This window comes from Nerophis lumbriciformis, linkage group LG36, assembly GCF_033978685.3.
Source record: "Nerophis lumbriciformis linkage group LG36, RoL_Nlum_v2.1, whole genome shotgun sequence".
NCBI lineage: Eukaryota > Metazoa > Chordata > Actinopteri > Syngnathiformes > Syngnathidae > Nerophis > Nerophis lumbriciformis.
Window position 1 is genome coordinate 23,433,002 of NC_084583.2, and position 14,884 is coordinate 23,447,885.

Consider the following 14,884-nt stretch of genomic DNA (forward strand, 5'->3'; position numbering starts at 1 on the left):
GCTGGATGCAAGAATTTGCCATGTTATTGAATATTCAACATTATTGTCTTTGAGGCCCCAAATGTGTTTGCTGAGTTCTGTGGTATTTCGCAGGTTTTTGTTCCTGAAAGAAGCCTTGTGATTGTTCCATCTGGTTTTGAATTCTCCCTCGGTTAATCCTACATATGTGTCGGATGTGTTAATGTCCTTGCGTATTACCTTAGATTGGTAGACAACTGATGTTTGTAAGCACCCCCCGTTGAGGGGGCAATCAGGTTTCTTTCGACAGTTACATCCTTTGTTGGTTTTGGAGTCGCTCTGTCTGGGGGTCGACGGCTCATTTGCAATTGTTTTGTTGTTGTTTGAGATGATTTGTCGTATATTGTTCATACAGCTGTAGCTCAATTTAATGTTGTTCTTGTTGAATACTTTTCTTAGGGTGTTGTCTTTGGGAAAGTGTTTGTCAATCAGATTGAGGAATTTGTGTCCAATGTTCGTTGAGACGTTTTTGCTGTATGGGGGGTTGTACCAGATGATGTCGTTTCGTTTTCTGTTCTTTTTTGGCTGGTTTCCTGGCGTGGGTTCATAGGTGAGGGTGAAATTGTATCCGCTTTCATCAAGGGCTTTTTGGTACGGGGGGGTTGCTTGGTCAAATTCAGCTTTGCTAGATGACAGCATCGATAGCCTTTTATTGATTCCGGTAGGTATTCTTTTCGTGGTGGTGGGTGGGTGGTTGCTGTCATGGTGCACATATTGGAGTGTTGTGTTGGGTTTCGTGAATGGTTGGTAGCTGTTATTTCTCAGGTTGAAAGTGATGTCAAGGAAGTTGACGGTTGAAAGTGACGTCAAGGAAGTTGACGGTTTGCTTGTTGGCTTCAATCGTGATCCGTGATATATATATATCGTGATATATATATATATATATATATATATGCATACACATAATGTACCGGTATATACAATGCCTCCATGGTTTGATTTAAAATTCCTGGGGCTTATGCAGATCCCAAAAACAGGTACCAATAGGTGGTTTTGCATAATATGTCCCATTTAGGATGACCGATGTTTCATAGAAGTGTTTTTTTGTTTGTTTCCAGGTCGATGGGAGTGTCCATGGCACCAGTGTGACGTCTGCACGAAAGAGGCGGTGTCGTTCTGTGAGATGTGCCCTAGCTCATACTGCAAAGCGCACCGCGATGGCATGCTCTTCATCTCCAAGCTGAACGGCAAGCTGTCTTGTAGCGAACATGACCCCTGTGGGCCCGACCCTCTGGAACCAGGCGAGATCCGCGAGTACGTTCCCAATGCCACTTCTGTGAAACCCGGCCTTGTGGCGTCGCCGCTCACTTCCTGTCCACTCCCAGACTCCCAAGGCTGCGCTCCTGTCGCCTCACACGGCGACCAGACTAGCCCGGCCGCGCGAGAGCCGCCTCCTCGTCTCTACATCAACACTAAAACAGCGACCTCGAGCTTCATCCCCACCAACATGTCTTACCTCACAGGCGACAAAGCTTTATCCAGCCCGACCTCCTCCAAAGACGAGAGCGAGGACGGCGAGATGGAGGACGGCGAGATGGAGGACGGCGAGGTATGCGGGTTAGAGGTGGACCTGGGAGAAGACGACGAAGCCGAGGGCGACGTGGAAGAAATGGAGTTAGTAGAAGATGATCCGATGTCTGACGACTGCTCGGAGGAGGCAGGTGACAGTTGCGGTGATTACGTGGAGGACGATACTGGTGATGAGGACGGCTGGAGCGGAGGAGAGGAGCACAAGTGACCCTCAATAAAGCCACCTACTGTACTTGAATGCAACATTGCCTTCTCCTTGGTACATTGCCTTCTCATCCCAGGCTGCGGATGTGTATCGGTGCTACGGCTCGACTCCTTCACTCACTTTCATATACTTGTGTTCATATTTCTTTATTTGTGTCTGGTGCTGTAAGCCTCAGTTGTTCATTCTTTTAGACATTGTTTACATTTTCTGCCTTTTCTTAAGACGTGTTTGAGATATGGAAAAGGTATATCTGACCAAACTGTAATCACAAGGGCATTTTGTTGTTGTTGTTGTTGTTGTTGTTGTTGTTACTGTCTTAACTTTGACTTCTTAAAAAATTAACCTGAAAGAACATGGCAAAAAAAAAAAAGTGTGGTCATTTATTTGTCACAATGTTTCCATGATATATTTTGACCCTGATGCAAAAATAAACACACTGGAGTCATTGAAACTGCACAAGACTCTTCCTAAAAAAACATACTTTTTTGTACAAACCCCGTTTCCATATGAGTTGGGAAATTGTGTTAGATGTAAATATAAACAGAATACAATCATTTGCAACCCATATTCAATTGAATGCACTACAAAGAACATATTTGATGTTCAAACTCATAAACTATTTTTGCAAATTATAATTAACTTAGAATTTCATGGCTGCAACACGTGCCAAAGTAGTTGGGAAAGGGCATGTTCACCACTGTGTTACTTCACCTTTCCTTTTAACAACACTCAGTAAACGTTTGGGAACTGAGGAGACACATTTTTGAAGCTTCTCAGGTGGAATTCTTTCCCATTCTTGCTTGATGTACAGCTTAAGTTGTTCAACAGTCCGGGGGTCTCCGTTGTGCTATTTTAGGCTTCATAATGCGCCACACATTTTCAATGGGAGACAGGTCTGGACTACAGGCAGGCCAGTCTAGGACCCGCACTCTTTTACTATGAAGCCACGTTGATGTAACACGTGGCTTGGCATTGTCTTGCTGAAATAAGCAGGGGCGTCCATGGTAACGTTGCTTGGATGGCAACATGTTGCTCCAAAACCTGTATGTACCTTTCAGCATTAATGGTGCCTTCACAGATGTGTAAGTTACCCATGTCTTGGGCACTAATACACCCCCATACCATCACACATGCTGGCTTTTCAACTTTGCGCCTATAACAATCCGGATGGTTCTTTTCCTCTTTGGTCCGGATGACACGACGTCCACAGTTTCCAAAAATGTGGACTCGTCAGACCACAGAACACTTTTCCACTTTGTATCAGTCCATCCTAGATGAGCTCAGGCCCAGCGAAGCCGACGGCGTTTCTGGGTGTTGTTGATAAACGGTTTTCGCCTTGCATAGGAGAGTTTTAACTTGCACTTACAGATGTAGCGACCAACTGTAGTTACTGACAGTGGGTTTCTGAAGTGTTCCTGAGCCCATGTGGTGATATCCTTTACACACTGATGTCGCTTGTTGATGCAGTACAGCCTGAGGGATGGAAGGTCACGGGCTTACGGTAGTTGTTTACGTGCAGTGATTTCTCCAGATTCTCTGAACCCTTTGATGATATTACGGAGCGCAGATGGTGAAATCCCTAAATTCCTTGCAATAGCTGGTTGAGAAAGGTTTTTCTTAAACTGTTCAACAATTTGCTCACGCATTTGTTGACAAAGTGGTGACCCTCGCCCCATCCTTGTTTGTGAATGACTGAGTATTTCATGGAATCTACTTTTATACCCAATCATGGCACCCACCTGTTCCTAATTTGCCTGTTCACCTGTGGGATGTTCCAAATAAGTGTTTGATGAGCATTCCTCAACTTTATCAGTATTTATTGCCACCTTTCCCAACTTCTTTGTCACGTGTTGCTGGCATCAAATTCTAAAGTTAATGATTATTTGCACACAAAAAAAATGTTTATCAGTTTGAACATCAAATATGTTGTCTTTGTAGCATATTCAACTGAATATGGGTTGAAAATTATTTGCAAATCATTGTATTCCGTTTATATTTACATCTAACACAATTTCCCAACTCATATGGAAACAGGGTTTGTACATAATATAATAAAGTATTATTGTTGCAATGGCCAGTTTGTGGCCTAACAAAAAACCCGAAATTTTACAGTGTGAATTACCACCAGTGTAATATTGATGATGTACTCCAATCTTGCTACCATTTTATGGTTCAAACTGCAATAATGTAATTAGTTTTCCCATATTTATTTATCAGGCATGATATCCTGTGGGGGTTATGGTGTTGAAGACTACATTCCTAGTGTGCACACGTCAGGTAACTGACATGCAGGATAGTTATGCAGGTGTCTAACAGATCTGGTTAGCATTACATTTTTTAACAATAAAAAAAAAAAAATAAATAAAATGCTTAATTAAAAGGGGTAACATTTATCAAAATAAATAGTGTGGCGACATTAATGCACACAATTCAAGGTGTCTACATGAGTGATTTTAAACAAACTCCTTAATAACTGGGATGGTCTTTCACTCATCAGCAGCATTTTTTGTATAGTGTTGCATGTTTTAATGTCCATCTGCACCATAGTGCAGGCTTCCAATTACTTTGTGTTGATAGCAGCTTTGGACACAAACTCTTGAGGAACTTTATTAGTAAACGTTTAACATTGGATCCAAAAATAATGATACATTCATTATTTATTTTACTTTCAACACTATTTGTTTTCATCAATTTCAGATACATTTTGAGTTTTGATTTGATTTTTTTATTATATTGCAATCAATTCACAAAATTAGACAATATCTTGTCCATTAACATAGCACTTTTTTAAAGAAATATGTTTTTATTTTATTTATTTTTTTGCCGTTTCTGCCATTGTAACCCCCCAACGGGTCCTCTTTATATCGTAAAGAATGCATTTTTATTAAAGGTTAGCTGTGATGATGTTTTGACATCAATAAGCAAATCAATGTAAAAAGCAGCACATCTGTTTTGAAAACTGTTTCTAGTTCTATCTAGTATATGTTGGGCGTTACACATAAAACAATTTGTATTTCTGAAACATGGATTCCTTCAGTATTCAAACCTTACAGAGTGGGAGAAGGAACATGCATTCATTGAATACATCCATTTCATTTTAACGTTTTTATTTTTTATTTTTTGTATTTTATCCATGAGGGAGAAAATTATTAAATTGTTTTAAAGGAATTTTATATTTACAAGTCAGCCAGCCATTATTTTAAGTTTGCTATATATATATGTATGTATATATACATATACATATATATATATATATATATATATATATATATGTGTGTATATATATATATATATATATATATATATATATATATATATATATATATATATATATGCATATGTATATATATATATATATATATATATATATATATATATATATATATATATATATATATATATATATACATATACACGTTAGGTCAGGACAAAACAGAGGCTATATCATCCCTACAAGCCTGTTTCGCAGGTTTCCCTGCTTGTAAAATATCCTGATGAGCAGGAAAACCTGCAAAACAGGCTTGTAGGGATGATATAGCCTCTGTGTCCTTTTCCTGACGTAAATATATATATATATATATATATATATATATAATCAAAAAACTCAAAAAACGCAAAAAAACTCCATTCTCATCCACAACAGTACACCATGGCAAAAAAAGAACAATGCAACATTTGACGTCACTATGGGAAGTTTTGACGGAGCAGAAACGTGTGAACTCGTTGGGAGTTTCCTCCTCTCCCAGCTCGCTAGCCTCAATCTGAACCTTGGTATTTACCGTGATGACGGACTGGCAGTGTGTCGCGCCTCGCCAAGGAGCAGCGAGAATACCAAGAAGCACATATGCCAAATTTTCAAAGAGAACGGCCTACGGATCACGATTGAAGCCAACAAGCAAACCGTCAACTTCCTTGACGTCACTTTCAACCTGAGAAATAACAGCTACCAACCATTCACGAAATCCAACACAACACTCCAATACGTGCACCATGACAGCAACCACCCACCCACCACCACGAAAAGAATACCTACCGGAATTAATAAAAGGCTATCGATGCTGTCATCTAGCAAAGCTGAATTTGACCAAGCAACCCCCCCGTACCAAAAAGCCCTTGATGAAAGCGGATACAATTTCACCCTCACCTATGAACCCACGCCAGGAAACCAGCCAAAAAAGAACAGAAAACGAAACGACATCATCTGGTACAACCCCCCATACAGCAAAAACGTCTCAACTAACATTGGACACAAATTCCTCAATCTGATTGACAAACACTTTCCCAAAGACAACACCCTAAGAAAAGTATTCAACAAGAACAACATTAAATTGAGCTACAGCTGCATGAACAATATACGACAAATCATCTCAAACCACAACAAAACAATTGCAAATGAGCCGTCGGCCCCCAGACAGAGGGACTCCAAAACCAACAAAGGCTGCAACTGCCGAAAGAAACCTGATTGCCCTCTCAACGGGGGGTGCTTACAAACATCAGTTGTCTACCAATCTAAGGTAATACGCAAGGACATTAACACATCCGACACATATGTAGGATTAACCGAGGGAGAATTCAAAACCAGATGGAACAATCACAAGGCTTCTTTCAGGAACAAAAACCTGCGGAATACCACAGAACTCAGCAAACACATTTGGGACCTCAAAGACAATAATGTTGAATATTCAATAACATGGCAAATTCTTGCATCCAGCACACCTTACAATAGTGGTAATAAAAGATGCAACCTATGCTTGAAAGGGAAACTGTTTATTATATACCGTCCAGACCTGTCATCCCTCAACAAGCGCAGCGAAATTGTATCAGCATGCCGCCACAGACGGAAACACCTCCTAGGTAACACATGAACCAATCACCACGCCCCTACACCAGCCTGTACCCACCCACTCTGTGCCCTATATAAACCATGGTATGTGAATGCTCCCATTAAAATCTCCTGACGATTGAGGGAACCCCCCCTCATGAAACAGGCCTGTAGAGATGAAATAGTCTTGTGATTTTTTTCCCACACATACATATATATATATATATATATATATATATATATATATATATATATATATATATATATATATATATATATATATATATATATATATATTATTAGTTTTTTGTTTGTTTGTGCTCCAAGCAATAACTGTTTTTATTTAGGAAAATAATGAGATATTTTAATAAATGTTTTATTACAGGACTTAACTGAATATTCATTGATAAATAATAAAGTCGTTTTTAAAATATATTTTTCTGTTTTTATTTCTTGTTTTGCTATGGACAATGACTGGTTGTATTAAAAATGTAAAGTTTACTTAAGTTGTATGTTTACATTGTAAACATACATCTTAAGTGCGTACAGTACTGTGTTTAATTAATTATCTAACTGCATGCGTAGTTTTTTTTCAAGCCGATACCAATACAAATTGACCTGCTTCTCAAGATCGATACCAATAACTTATTTGTATCTATTATTATTATTTTTTTTTACATTTTGATTTAACTGCTTTGTGCACACCTTTTTTTTTGCGGCAGTTTTTTTCAATTAAATCTTTATATAAAATGCTATATTTACAATTGTTTAAAAATGTATTATATCTTTGGAGTAGTACCTCTTCCAGCCGAGCAGTAGCCAAACTTGATCGCTGCGTCCGCTAGATGTCGCCCTTCACCTTTTAATTTCGACACCACAGAAGAAGATACCTCTGACGTCACGTATAGTTTGTTTTTTTCTAAAATGGCGTCGCTCGTATAAACTCGCCTTGTTTATATTACGTTCTACAGAAGAATAACCTTAACACGAGGTTATCTATTGATAAGGTAACCCGTTTTTGTTTTATTTATCAACACGTAACGACGTATTAAATATAGCCGCTTCACGTTGTCTCTTTGCTAAGCAGAAGTGTTTCTGGAGGAAACGTAACGCTCTTTTCCGTCGCGACCACCGCCAGGTCGAGTCATGGAGGAGCCGAGTCAGAGTAACGATAATCAGGGTAACGCGGAGGGCAATGTGGGCCTGGACGAGCCCAAAAAGATGACCCGGGAAGACTGGAGGAAGAAGAAGGAGCTGGAGGAGCAGAGAAAGCTGGGAAACGCTCCAGCTGAGGTGGACGAGGAGGGCAAGTAAGTTTGAGATTTAAGTTAAATATACTCTATTAATGATCCATCCATCTTCTTCCGCTTATCCGAGGTCGGGTCGCGGGGGCAGCAGCCTAAGCAGGGAAGCCCAGACTTCCCTCTCCCCAGCCACTTAGTCCAGCTCCTCCCGGGAGATCCCGAGGCGTTCCCAGGCCAGTCAGGAGACATAGTCTTTCCAACGTGTCCTGGGTCTTCCCCGTGGCCTCCTACCGGTCGGACGTGCTTGAAACACCTCCCTAGGGAGGCGTTCGGGTGGCATCCTGACCAGATGCCCGAACCACCTCATCTGGCTCCTCTCAATGTGGAGGAGCAGCGGCTTTACTTTGAGCTCCTCCCAGATGACAGAGCTTCTCACCCTATCTCTAAGGGAGAGCCCCGCCACCCGGCGGAGGAAACTCATTTCGGCCGCTTGTACCCGTGATCTTGTCCTTTCGGTCATGACCCAAAGCTCATGACCATAGGTGAGGATGGGAACGTAGATCGACCGGTAAATTGAGAGCTTTGCCTTCCGGCTCAGCTCCTTCTTCACCACAACGGATCGATACAGCGTCCGCATTACTGTTGACGCCGTACCGATCCGCCTGTCGATCTCACGATCCACTCTTCCCTCACTCGTGAACAAGACTCCGAGGTACTTGAACTCCTCCACTTGGGGCAGGGTCTCCTCCCCAACCCGGAGATGGCACTCCACCCTTTTCCTGGGCGAGAACAATGGACTCGGACTTGAAGGTGCTGATTCTCATCCCAGTCTGCTGCGAACCGGTCCAGTGAGAGCTGAAGATCCTGGCCAGATGAAGCCATCAGGACCACATCATCTCCAAAAAGCAGAGACCTAATCCTGCAGCCACCAAACCGGATCCCCTCAACGCCTTGACTGCGCCTAGAAATTCTGTTCATAAAAGTTATGAACAGAATGGGTGACAAAGGGCAGCCTTGGCGGAGTCCAACCCTCACTGGAAACGTGTCCGACTTACTGCCGGCAATGCGGACCAAGCTCTGACACTGATCATACAGGGAACGGACCGCCACAATCAGACAGTCCGATACCCCATACTCTCTGAGCACTCCCCACAGGACTTCCCGAGGGACACGGTCGAATGCCTTCTCCAAGTCCACAAAACACATTGTAGACTGGTTGGGCAAACTCCCATGCACCCTCAAGGACCCTGTCGAGAGTATAGAGCTGGTCCACAGTTCCACGACCAGGGCGAAAACCACACTGTTCCTCCTGAATCCGAGGTTCGACTATCCGGCGTAGCCTCCTCTCCAGTACACCTGAAGAGACCTTACCGGGAAGGCTGAGGAGTGTGATCCCACGATAGTTGGAACACACCCTCCGGTTCCCCTTCTTAAAGAGAGGAACCACCACCCCGGTCTGCCATTAATGATTGTTATGTTAATATTGCATCGCTTCAGCAATTAGTATTAAACGATAGTTCTAGTGCAGGTTGATTGTCACTGTTTACTTGGGTGGGTTGATCCAAATTCTGATAATATCGATTGCATCGGTATCTGATCGATACAAGTGTGATGATATCGCCATTTTAAGAAAAACATGTGTCTGGGGGGGGCCAATCATACTTGCCAACCTTGAGACCTCAGAATTAGGGAGATATTCAAAAGGCCCCCTGAGGGTCATATACCGTATTTTTCGGACTATAAGTAAATATAAATAAAGCAATCACTTACGGTACAAGGTCTGCTCTCGCTGGGATGCCGACTGATGGGATGTTTATGAGAATTAATCATACCGTATTTTTCGGACTATAAGTCGCAGTTTTTTTCATAGTTTGGCCGGGGGTGTGACTTATACTCAGGAGCGACTTATGTGGGAAATTATTAACACATTATCGTAAAATATCAAATAATATTATTTAGGTCATCCCGTAAGAGACTAGACCTGTGGTTCTTAACTTTGTTGGAGGTACCGAACCCCACCAGTTTCATATGCGCATTCACCGAACCCTTCTTTAAAGAAAAAAATAAAATAAAAATGTTTTTGGTAACACTTTAGTATGGGGAACATATTCTAAGTAACAAAGATTTAATTTAGAGTTTTTTGTACACTAGGGGAACATATTCTAAGTAATAAAGACTTAATTTAGAGTTACTTGGTTAGGGTTAGGGTTAGAGGGTTAGGGTTATAATAAGGCCATGCATTAATAAGTACTTAATAATGACTAGTTAAGAGCCAATATGTTACTAATTTGCATGTTAATAAGAAACTAATTAATGGTGAATATGTTCCCCATAATAAAGTGTTACCATGTTTTATTACTGGTGCACAAAATGAAGCGTGCATGAACATCACCTTGTTCAAAGAACAAAACCAAGACAGTGCATAAACTCACAACAAATTACACACCTGCAAATCAGTCTGACTTCTCCTGTTGTCGTATCCGTAATACGCCGATAGGGAGAAGTTTTTATTTACACGATGAGTCGGGCGTGTCTCGACCTCCGCCGAACCCCTGAGGCCGACTCACCGAACCCCTAGGGTTCCATCGAACCCAGGTTAAGAACCACTGGACTAGATGTATAAGATTTCATGGGATTTAGCGATTAGGAGTGACAGATTGTTATAAGTTATGTTATATATGTTTAAGATAAAAAAGAAAATGCGTATATCACATATTTTGTTCCTAACGACAAAAATTTTTCCATTGAAAACCACCAAAAATGCAATTTTTGACCACACATTTATTTAAAATGTTTATTCTTTGTTACAATTTAAATTTGGACTACTGGCCTTCAAGTTTTAATTTCTATATTTGTGCACCAGACATTGCTACTTTTCCCCATTTAAAGCATGCAGCAAAAGGTCTTCTTTTTAACCATAGTATGCAAGACTATCTTGCTACTTAAATGGTTGAGTTTATGTTACGGCTGAACGATTACCGTATTTTTCCGACTATAAGTCGCGGTTTTTTTCATAGTTTGGCCGGGGGTGCGACTTATACTCAGGAGCGACTTATGTGTGAAATTATTAACACATTACCGTAAAATATCCAAATAATATTATTGATCTCATTCACGTAAGAGACTAGACGTATAAGATTTCATGGGATTTAGCGATTAGGAGTGACAGATTGTTTGGTAAACGTATAGCATGTTCTATATGTTATAGTTATTTGAATGACTCTTACCATAATATGTTACGTTAACATACCAGTTGGTTATTTATGCCTCATATAACGTACACTTATTCAGCCTGTTGTTCACTATTCTTGATTTATTTTAAATTGCCTTTCAAATGTCTATTCTTGGTGTTGGCTTTTATCAAATAAATTTCCCCCAAAAATGCGACTTATATATGTTTTTTTCCCTTCTTTATTATGCATTTTCGGCCGGTGCGACTTATACTCCGAAAAATACGGTAGTTTGTTTTATTAATCGAGTAACCGGTTAAATCACACCTTATTTCCTCAATGTGTATTTTAGGAAAATACCGTATTTTCCGCACCATAAGCCGCCCTGGGTTATAAGCCGCGCCTTCAATGAACGGCATATTTCAAAACTTTGTCCACCTATAAGCCGCCCCGTGTTGTAAGCCGCATCTAACTGCGCTAAAGGAATGTCAAAAAAACAGTCAGATAGGTCAGTCAAACTTTAATAATATATTAAAAACCAGCGTGATGTGGGCGCGCATGGAGTCGTATATCAACATGGACGGAGCTGCGTGAAAAAAGCCACCCGGCCTCTTCGCGTAAACTTCCCTTAACCACTCCCTCATCTTTTCTTCATCCATCCATCCCTTCGAGTTAGCTTTTATGATGACGCCGGCTGGAAAGGTCTCTTTTGGCAAGGTCTTCCTTTTGAATATCACCATGGGTGGAAGTTTCTGGCCATTAGCATGGCAAGCTAGAACCACAGTGAAGGACGACTTCTCATTCCCTGTGGTGCGAATATTCACCATACGTGCTCCCGTTGTATCCACAGTGCGGTTCACAGGAATATCAAAAGTCAGTGGAACCTCGTCCATGTTGATAATGTTCTCTGGCCGGATCTTTTTTTCAGCTATCTTGTTTTTACAATATGCACGGAAAGTAGCCAGCTTTTCTTGAAAGTCTTTAGGCAGTTGCTGTGAAATAGTAGTCCGTGCGCGGATGGAGAGATTGCGTCTTTTCATGAACCGGAAACCTGTCGCTTAGTAGGAGCCATTTTGTGGTCTTTACAGATGTAAACACACAAAGGAAATGAAACGTAATATCCGCGCCCTTCTTCTTCTTCTACGGGGCGGGTGGTTGCTTACAGTAGAAGAAGAAGCGCTTCCTCTTCTATGGGGGCGGGTGCTTACCTTGGCGGTTGCTTGCGTAGAAGAAGAAGCACTTCCTCTTCTACGGGGAAAAAAGATGGCGGCTGTTTACCGTAGTTGCGAGACCTAAACTTTATGAAAATGAATCTTAATATTAATCCATATATAAAGCGCACCGGGTTATAAGCCGCACTGTCAGCTTTTGAGTAAATTTGTGGTTTTTAGGTGCGGCTAATAGTGCGGAAAATACGGTAGTTTAAATAAATAAAGCTTTTTTCTAATAATTGCACATCTTCATTGTTGAAATTGCTCTTTTAACATGTGTGCATTAATAAATCTATTTAAAAAAAACTGCTGTTAGCTTACACAGATATTGATACTCACTAGAGATGCGCGGTTTGCGGACACAACCGCGGAGTCCGCGGATTATCCGCGGGTCGGGCGGTTGAAATAAAAAAAAATTAGATTTTATCCGCGGGTCGGGTCGGGCGGTTGAAATAAAAAAAAAATTTGATTTTAAATACATTCAGGCGGGTGGCAGTTAAACCAATTCGGAAATATATATACATAGTTACCGGGTAAATGTTGTTACCCACATACGAAAAACGAGCAGGCACCTGCAGCATATGCCACAACAGAAGAAGAAAAAGAAAAAGAGATGGACACTTTTACGGAGCGGAGAAGGGACGCCTCGCCGGGGTCCGGGACCGAGGCCCCTTCCCCCGAGAGGGCCCCACCGGGAGCCGTAGCTGAGGTGATCCGCGAGAAGGGCCCGACGCACGTCCAGGGTCACCACCGCGCCCACCGCACCGACACCCCGCCTCGTCCGCCTTCGCCGCGGCCGGCGTCACGCGCAGCAGGTAAGCAGCTTACCTGCCCGCCACCCCCGTTGCCGGGGGCGCGTAACAGGGGTCACTCCGCGCGCAGTGCGCTCACGAAAGGGGTGGGGCTCACCCTGGTGAGCCGAGTGGGCCACTTTTGGTAAGCAGAACTGGCGCTGCGGGATGAACCGAACGCCGGGTTAAGGCGCCCGATGCCGACGCTCATCAGACCCCAGAAAAGGTGTTGGTTGATATAGACAGCAGGACGGTGGCCATGGAAGTCGGAACCCGCTAAGGAGTGTGTAGCAACCCACCTGCCGAATCAACTAGCCCTGAAAATGGATGGCGCTGGAGCGTCGGGCCCATACCCGGCCGTCGCCGGCAGCGAGAGCCGCTAGGGCTAGGCCGTGACGAGTAGGATGGCCGCCGCGGTGCGCGATGAAGCCTCGGGCGCGAGCCGCCGCGGGTGCGAGGGACATCGCACCTCCACGCGCTTGGAGGTGCGCTCAGCGCGGCTCCCAGATGATTGCGCACTGGTGTGCGTCTGGGCCGTGACAGCGTGGCACGCGAATGTCTGTGTTGCATTGGATCAGTCTCCTTTCTTTAACAGGCAAAAGCTTTATAACCTCACTAATGCCTTGCATCGTCTATATTAGATATACAGGTAAAAGCCAGTAAATTAGAATATTTTGAAAAACTTGATTTATTTCAGTAATTGCATTCAAAAGGTGTAACTTGTACATTATATTTATTCATTGCACACAGACTGATGCATTCAAATGTTTATTTCATTTAATTTTGATGATTTGAAGTGGCAACAAATGAAAATCCAAAATTCCGTGTGTCACAAAATTAGAATATTACTTAAGGCTAATACAAAAAAGGGATTTTTAGAAATGTTGGCCAACTGAAAAGTATGAAAATGAAAAATATGAGCATGTACAATACTCAATACTTGGTTGGAGCTCCTTTTGCCTCAATTACTGCGTTAATGCGGCGTGGCATGGAGTCGATGAGTTTCTGGCACTGCTCAGGTGTTATGAGAGCCCAGGTTGCTCTGATAGTGGCCTTCAACTCTTCTGCGTTTTTGGGTCTGGCATTCTGCATCTTCCTTTTCACAATACCCCACAGATTTTCTATGGGGCTAAGGTCAGGGGAGTTGGCGGGCCAATTTAGAACAGAAATACCATGGTCCGTAAACCAGGCACGGGTAGATTCTGCGCTGTGTGCAGGCGCCAAGTCCTGTTGGAACTTGAAATCTCCATCTCCATAAAGCAGGTCAGCAGCAGGAAGCATGAAGTGCTCTAAAACTTGCTGGTAGACGGCTGCGTTGACCCTGGATCTCAGGAAACAGAGTGGACCGACACCAGCAGATGACATGGCACCCCAAACCATCACCCAACCATGGATGGCGGATGGTTGACGACTTTTGTGATGCGGTTGCGGATGAAATAATTGCCTATCCGCGCATCTCTAATACCCACACACACCTCTCTCATGTGAACTCTATTGTAGCGGCCGTGCGGAAGCTATGTCTCCATGCAGTCTGGATTTTATACATCTTTATTAGTTTCTTTAATTGAACGATTAATCGAAGCAACAGTATATAAATTATAGCTTTTTTCTAATCGAATAAATCGATTGTTCGTTGCAGCACTATTATGTTTAATCTCTCACCGTAGGAACCGTTACTTTAAAATAAAACTCAAGTTATCTTAACAGGGTTTGAAAAGTGTGCTTTTCTTCATTTTTCTCAATCTCTTACATCTTGCCTGAAGTGTTCCGGGCGCCTCCCAGCATAGGCCTGTCTCACATGTTGAAAACCTGTGTCTTAGCAGACGTACCTCATTGTTTTTCTACAACATTTTAACCAAGGTGCACAGTACAAGTTCACTGTACTTTGTACAA

The 14,884-nt window shown here is 42.3% G+C and overlaps 2 protein-coding genes across 5 annotated transcripts in view; both read left to right on the forward strand.

Annotated features, from left to right (window-relative positions):
- The window catches only part of nsd1a (nuclear receptor binding SET domain protein 1a), a 91,050-nt gene extending 88,861 nt beyond the window's left edge, over positions 1 to 2,189 (forward strand). For 3 of the 4 annotated variants that reach the window (XM_061930587.2, XM_072912501.1, XM_061930588.2), the window contains one exon: positions 1,077 to 2,189. In XM_061930587.2, coding sequence (XP_061786571.2) covers positions 1,077 to 1,756 — 680 coding nt within the window. In that variant the 3' untranslated portion in view covers positions 1,757 to 2,189. The remainder of the gene's footprint in view (positions 1 to 1,076) is intronic. The other variant, XM_061930589.2, reaches the window with a different exon arrangement.
- A 5,297-nt stretch (positions 2,190 to 7,486) lies between these two features.
- The window catches only part of slu7 (SLU7 homolog, splicing factor), a 34,677-nt gene continuing 27,279 nt past the window's right edge, over positions 7,487 to 14,884 (forward strand). The window contains exon 1 of the mRNA XM_072912503.1: positions 7,487 to 7,885. Within this exon, the coding sequence (XP_072768604.1) occupies positions 7,722 to 7,885 (164 nt within the window). The 5' untranslated portion in view covers positions 7,487 to 7,721. The remainder of the gene's footprint in view (positions 7,886 to 14,884) is intronic.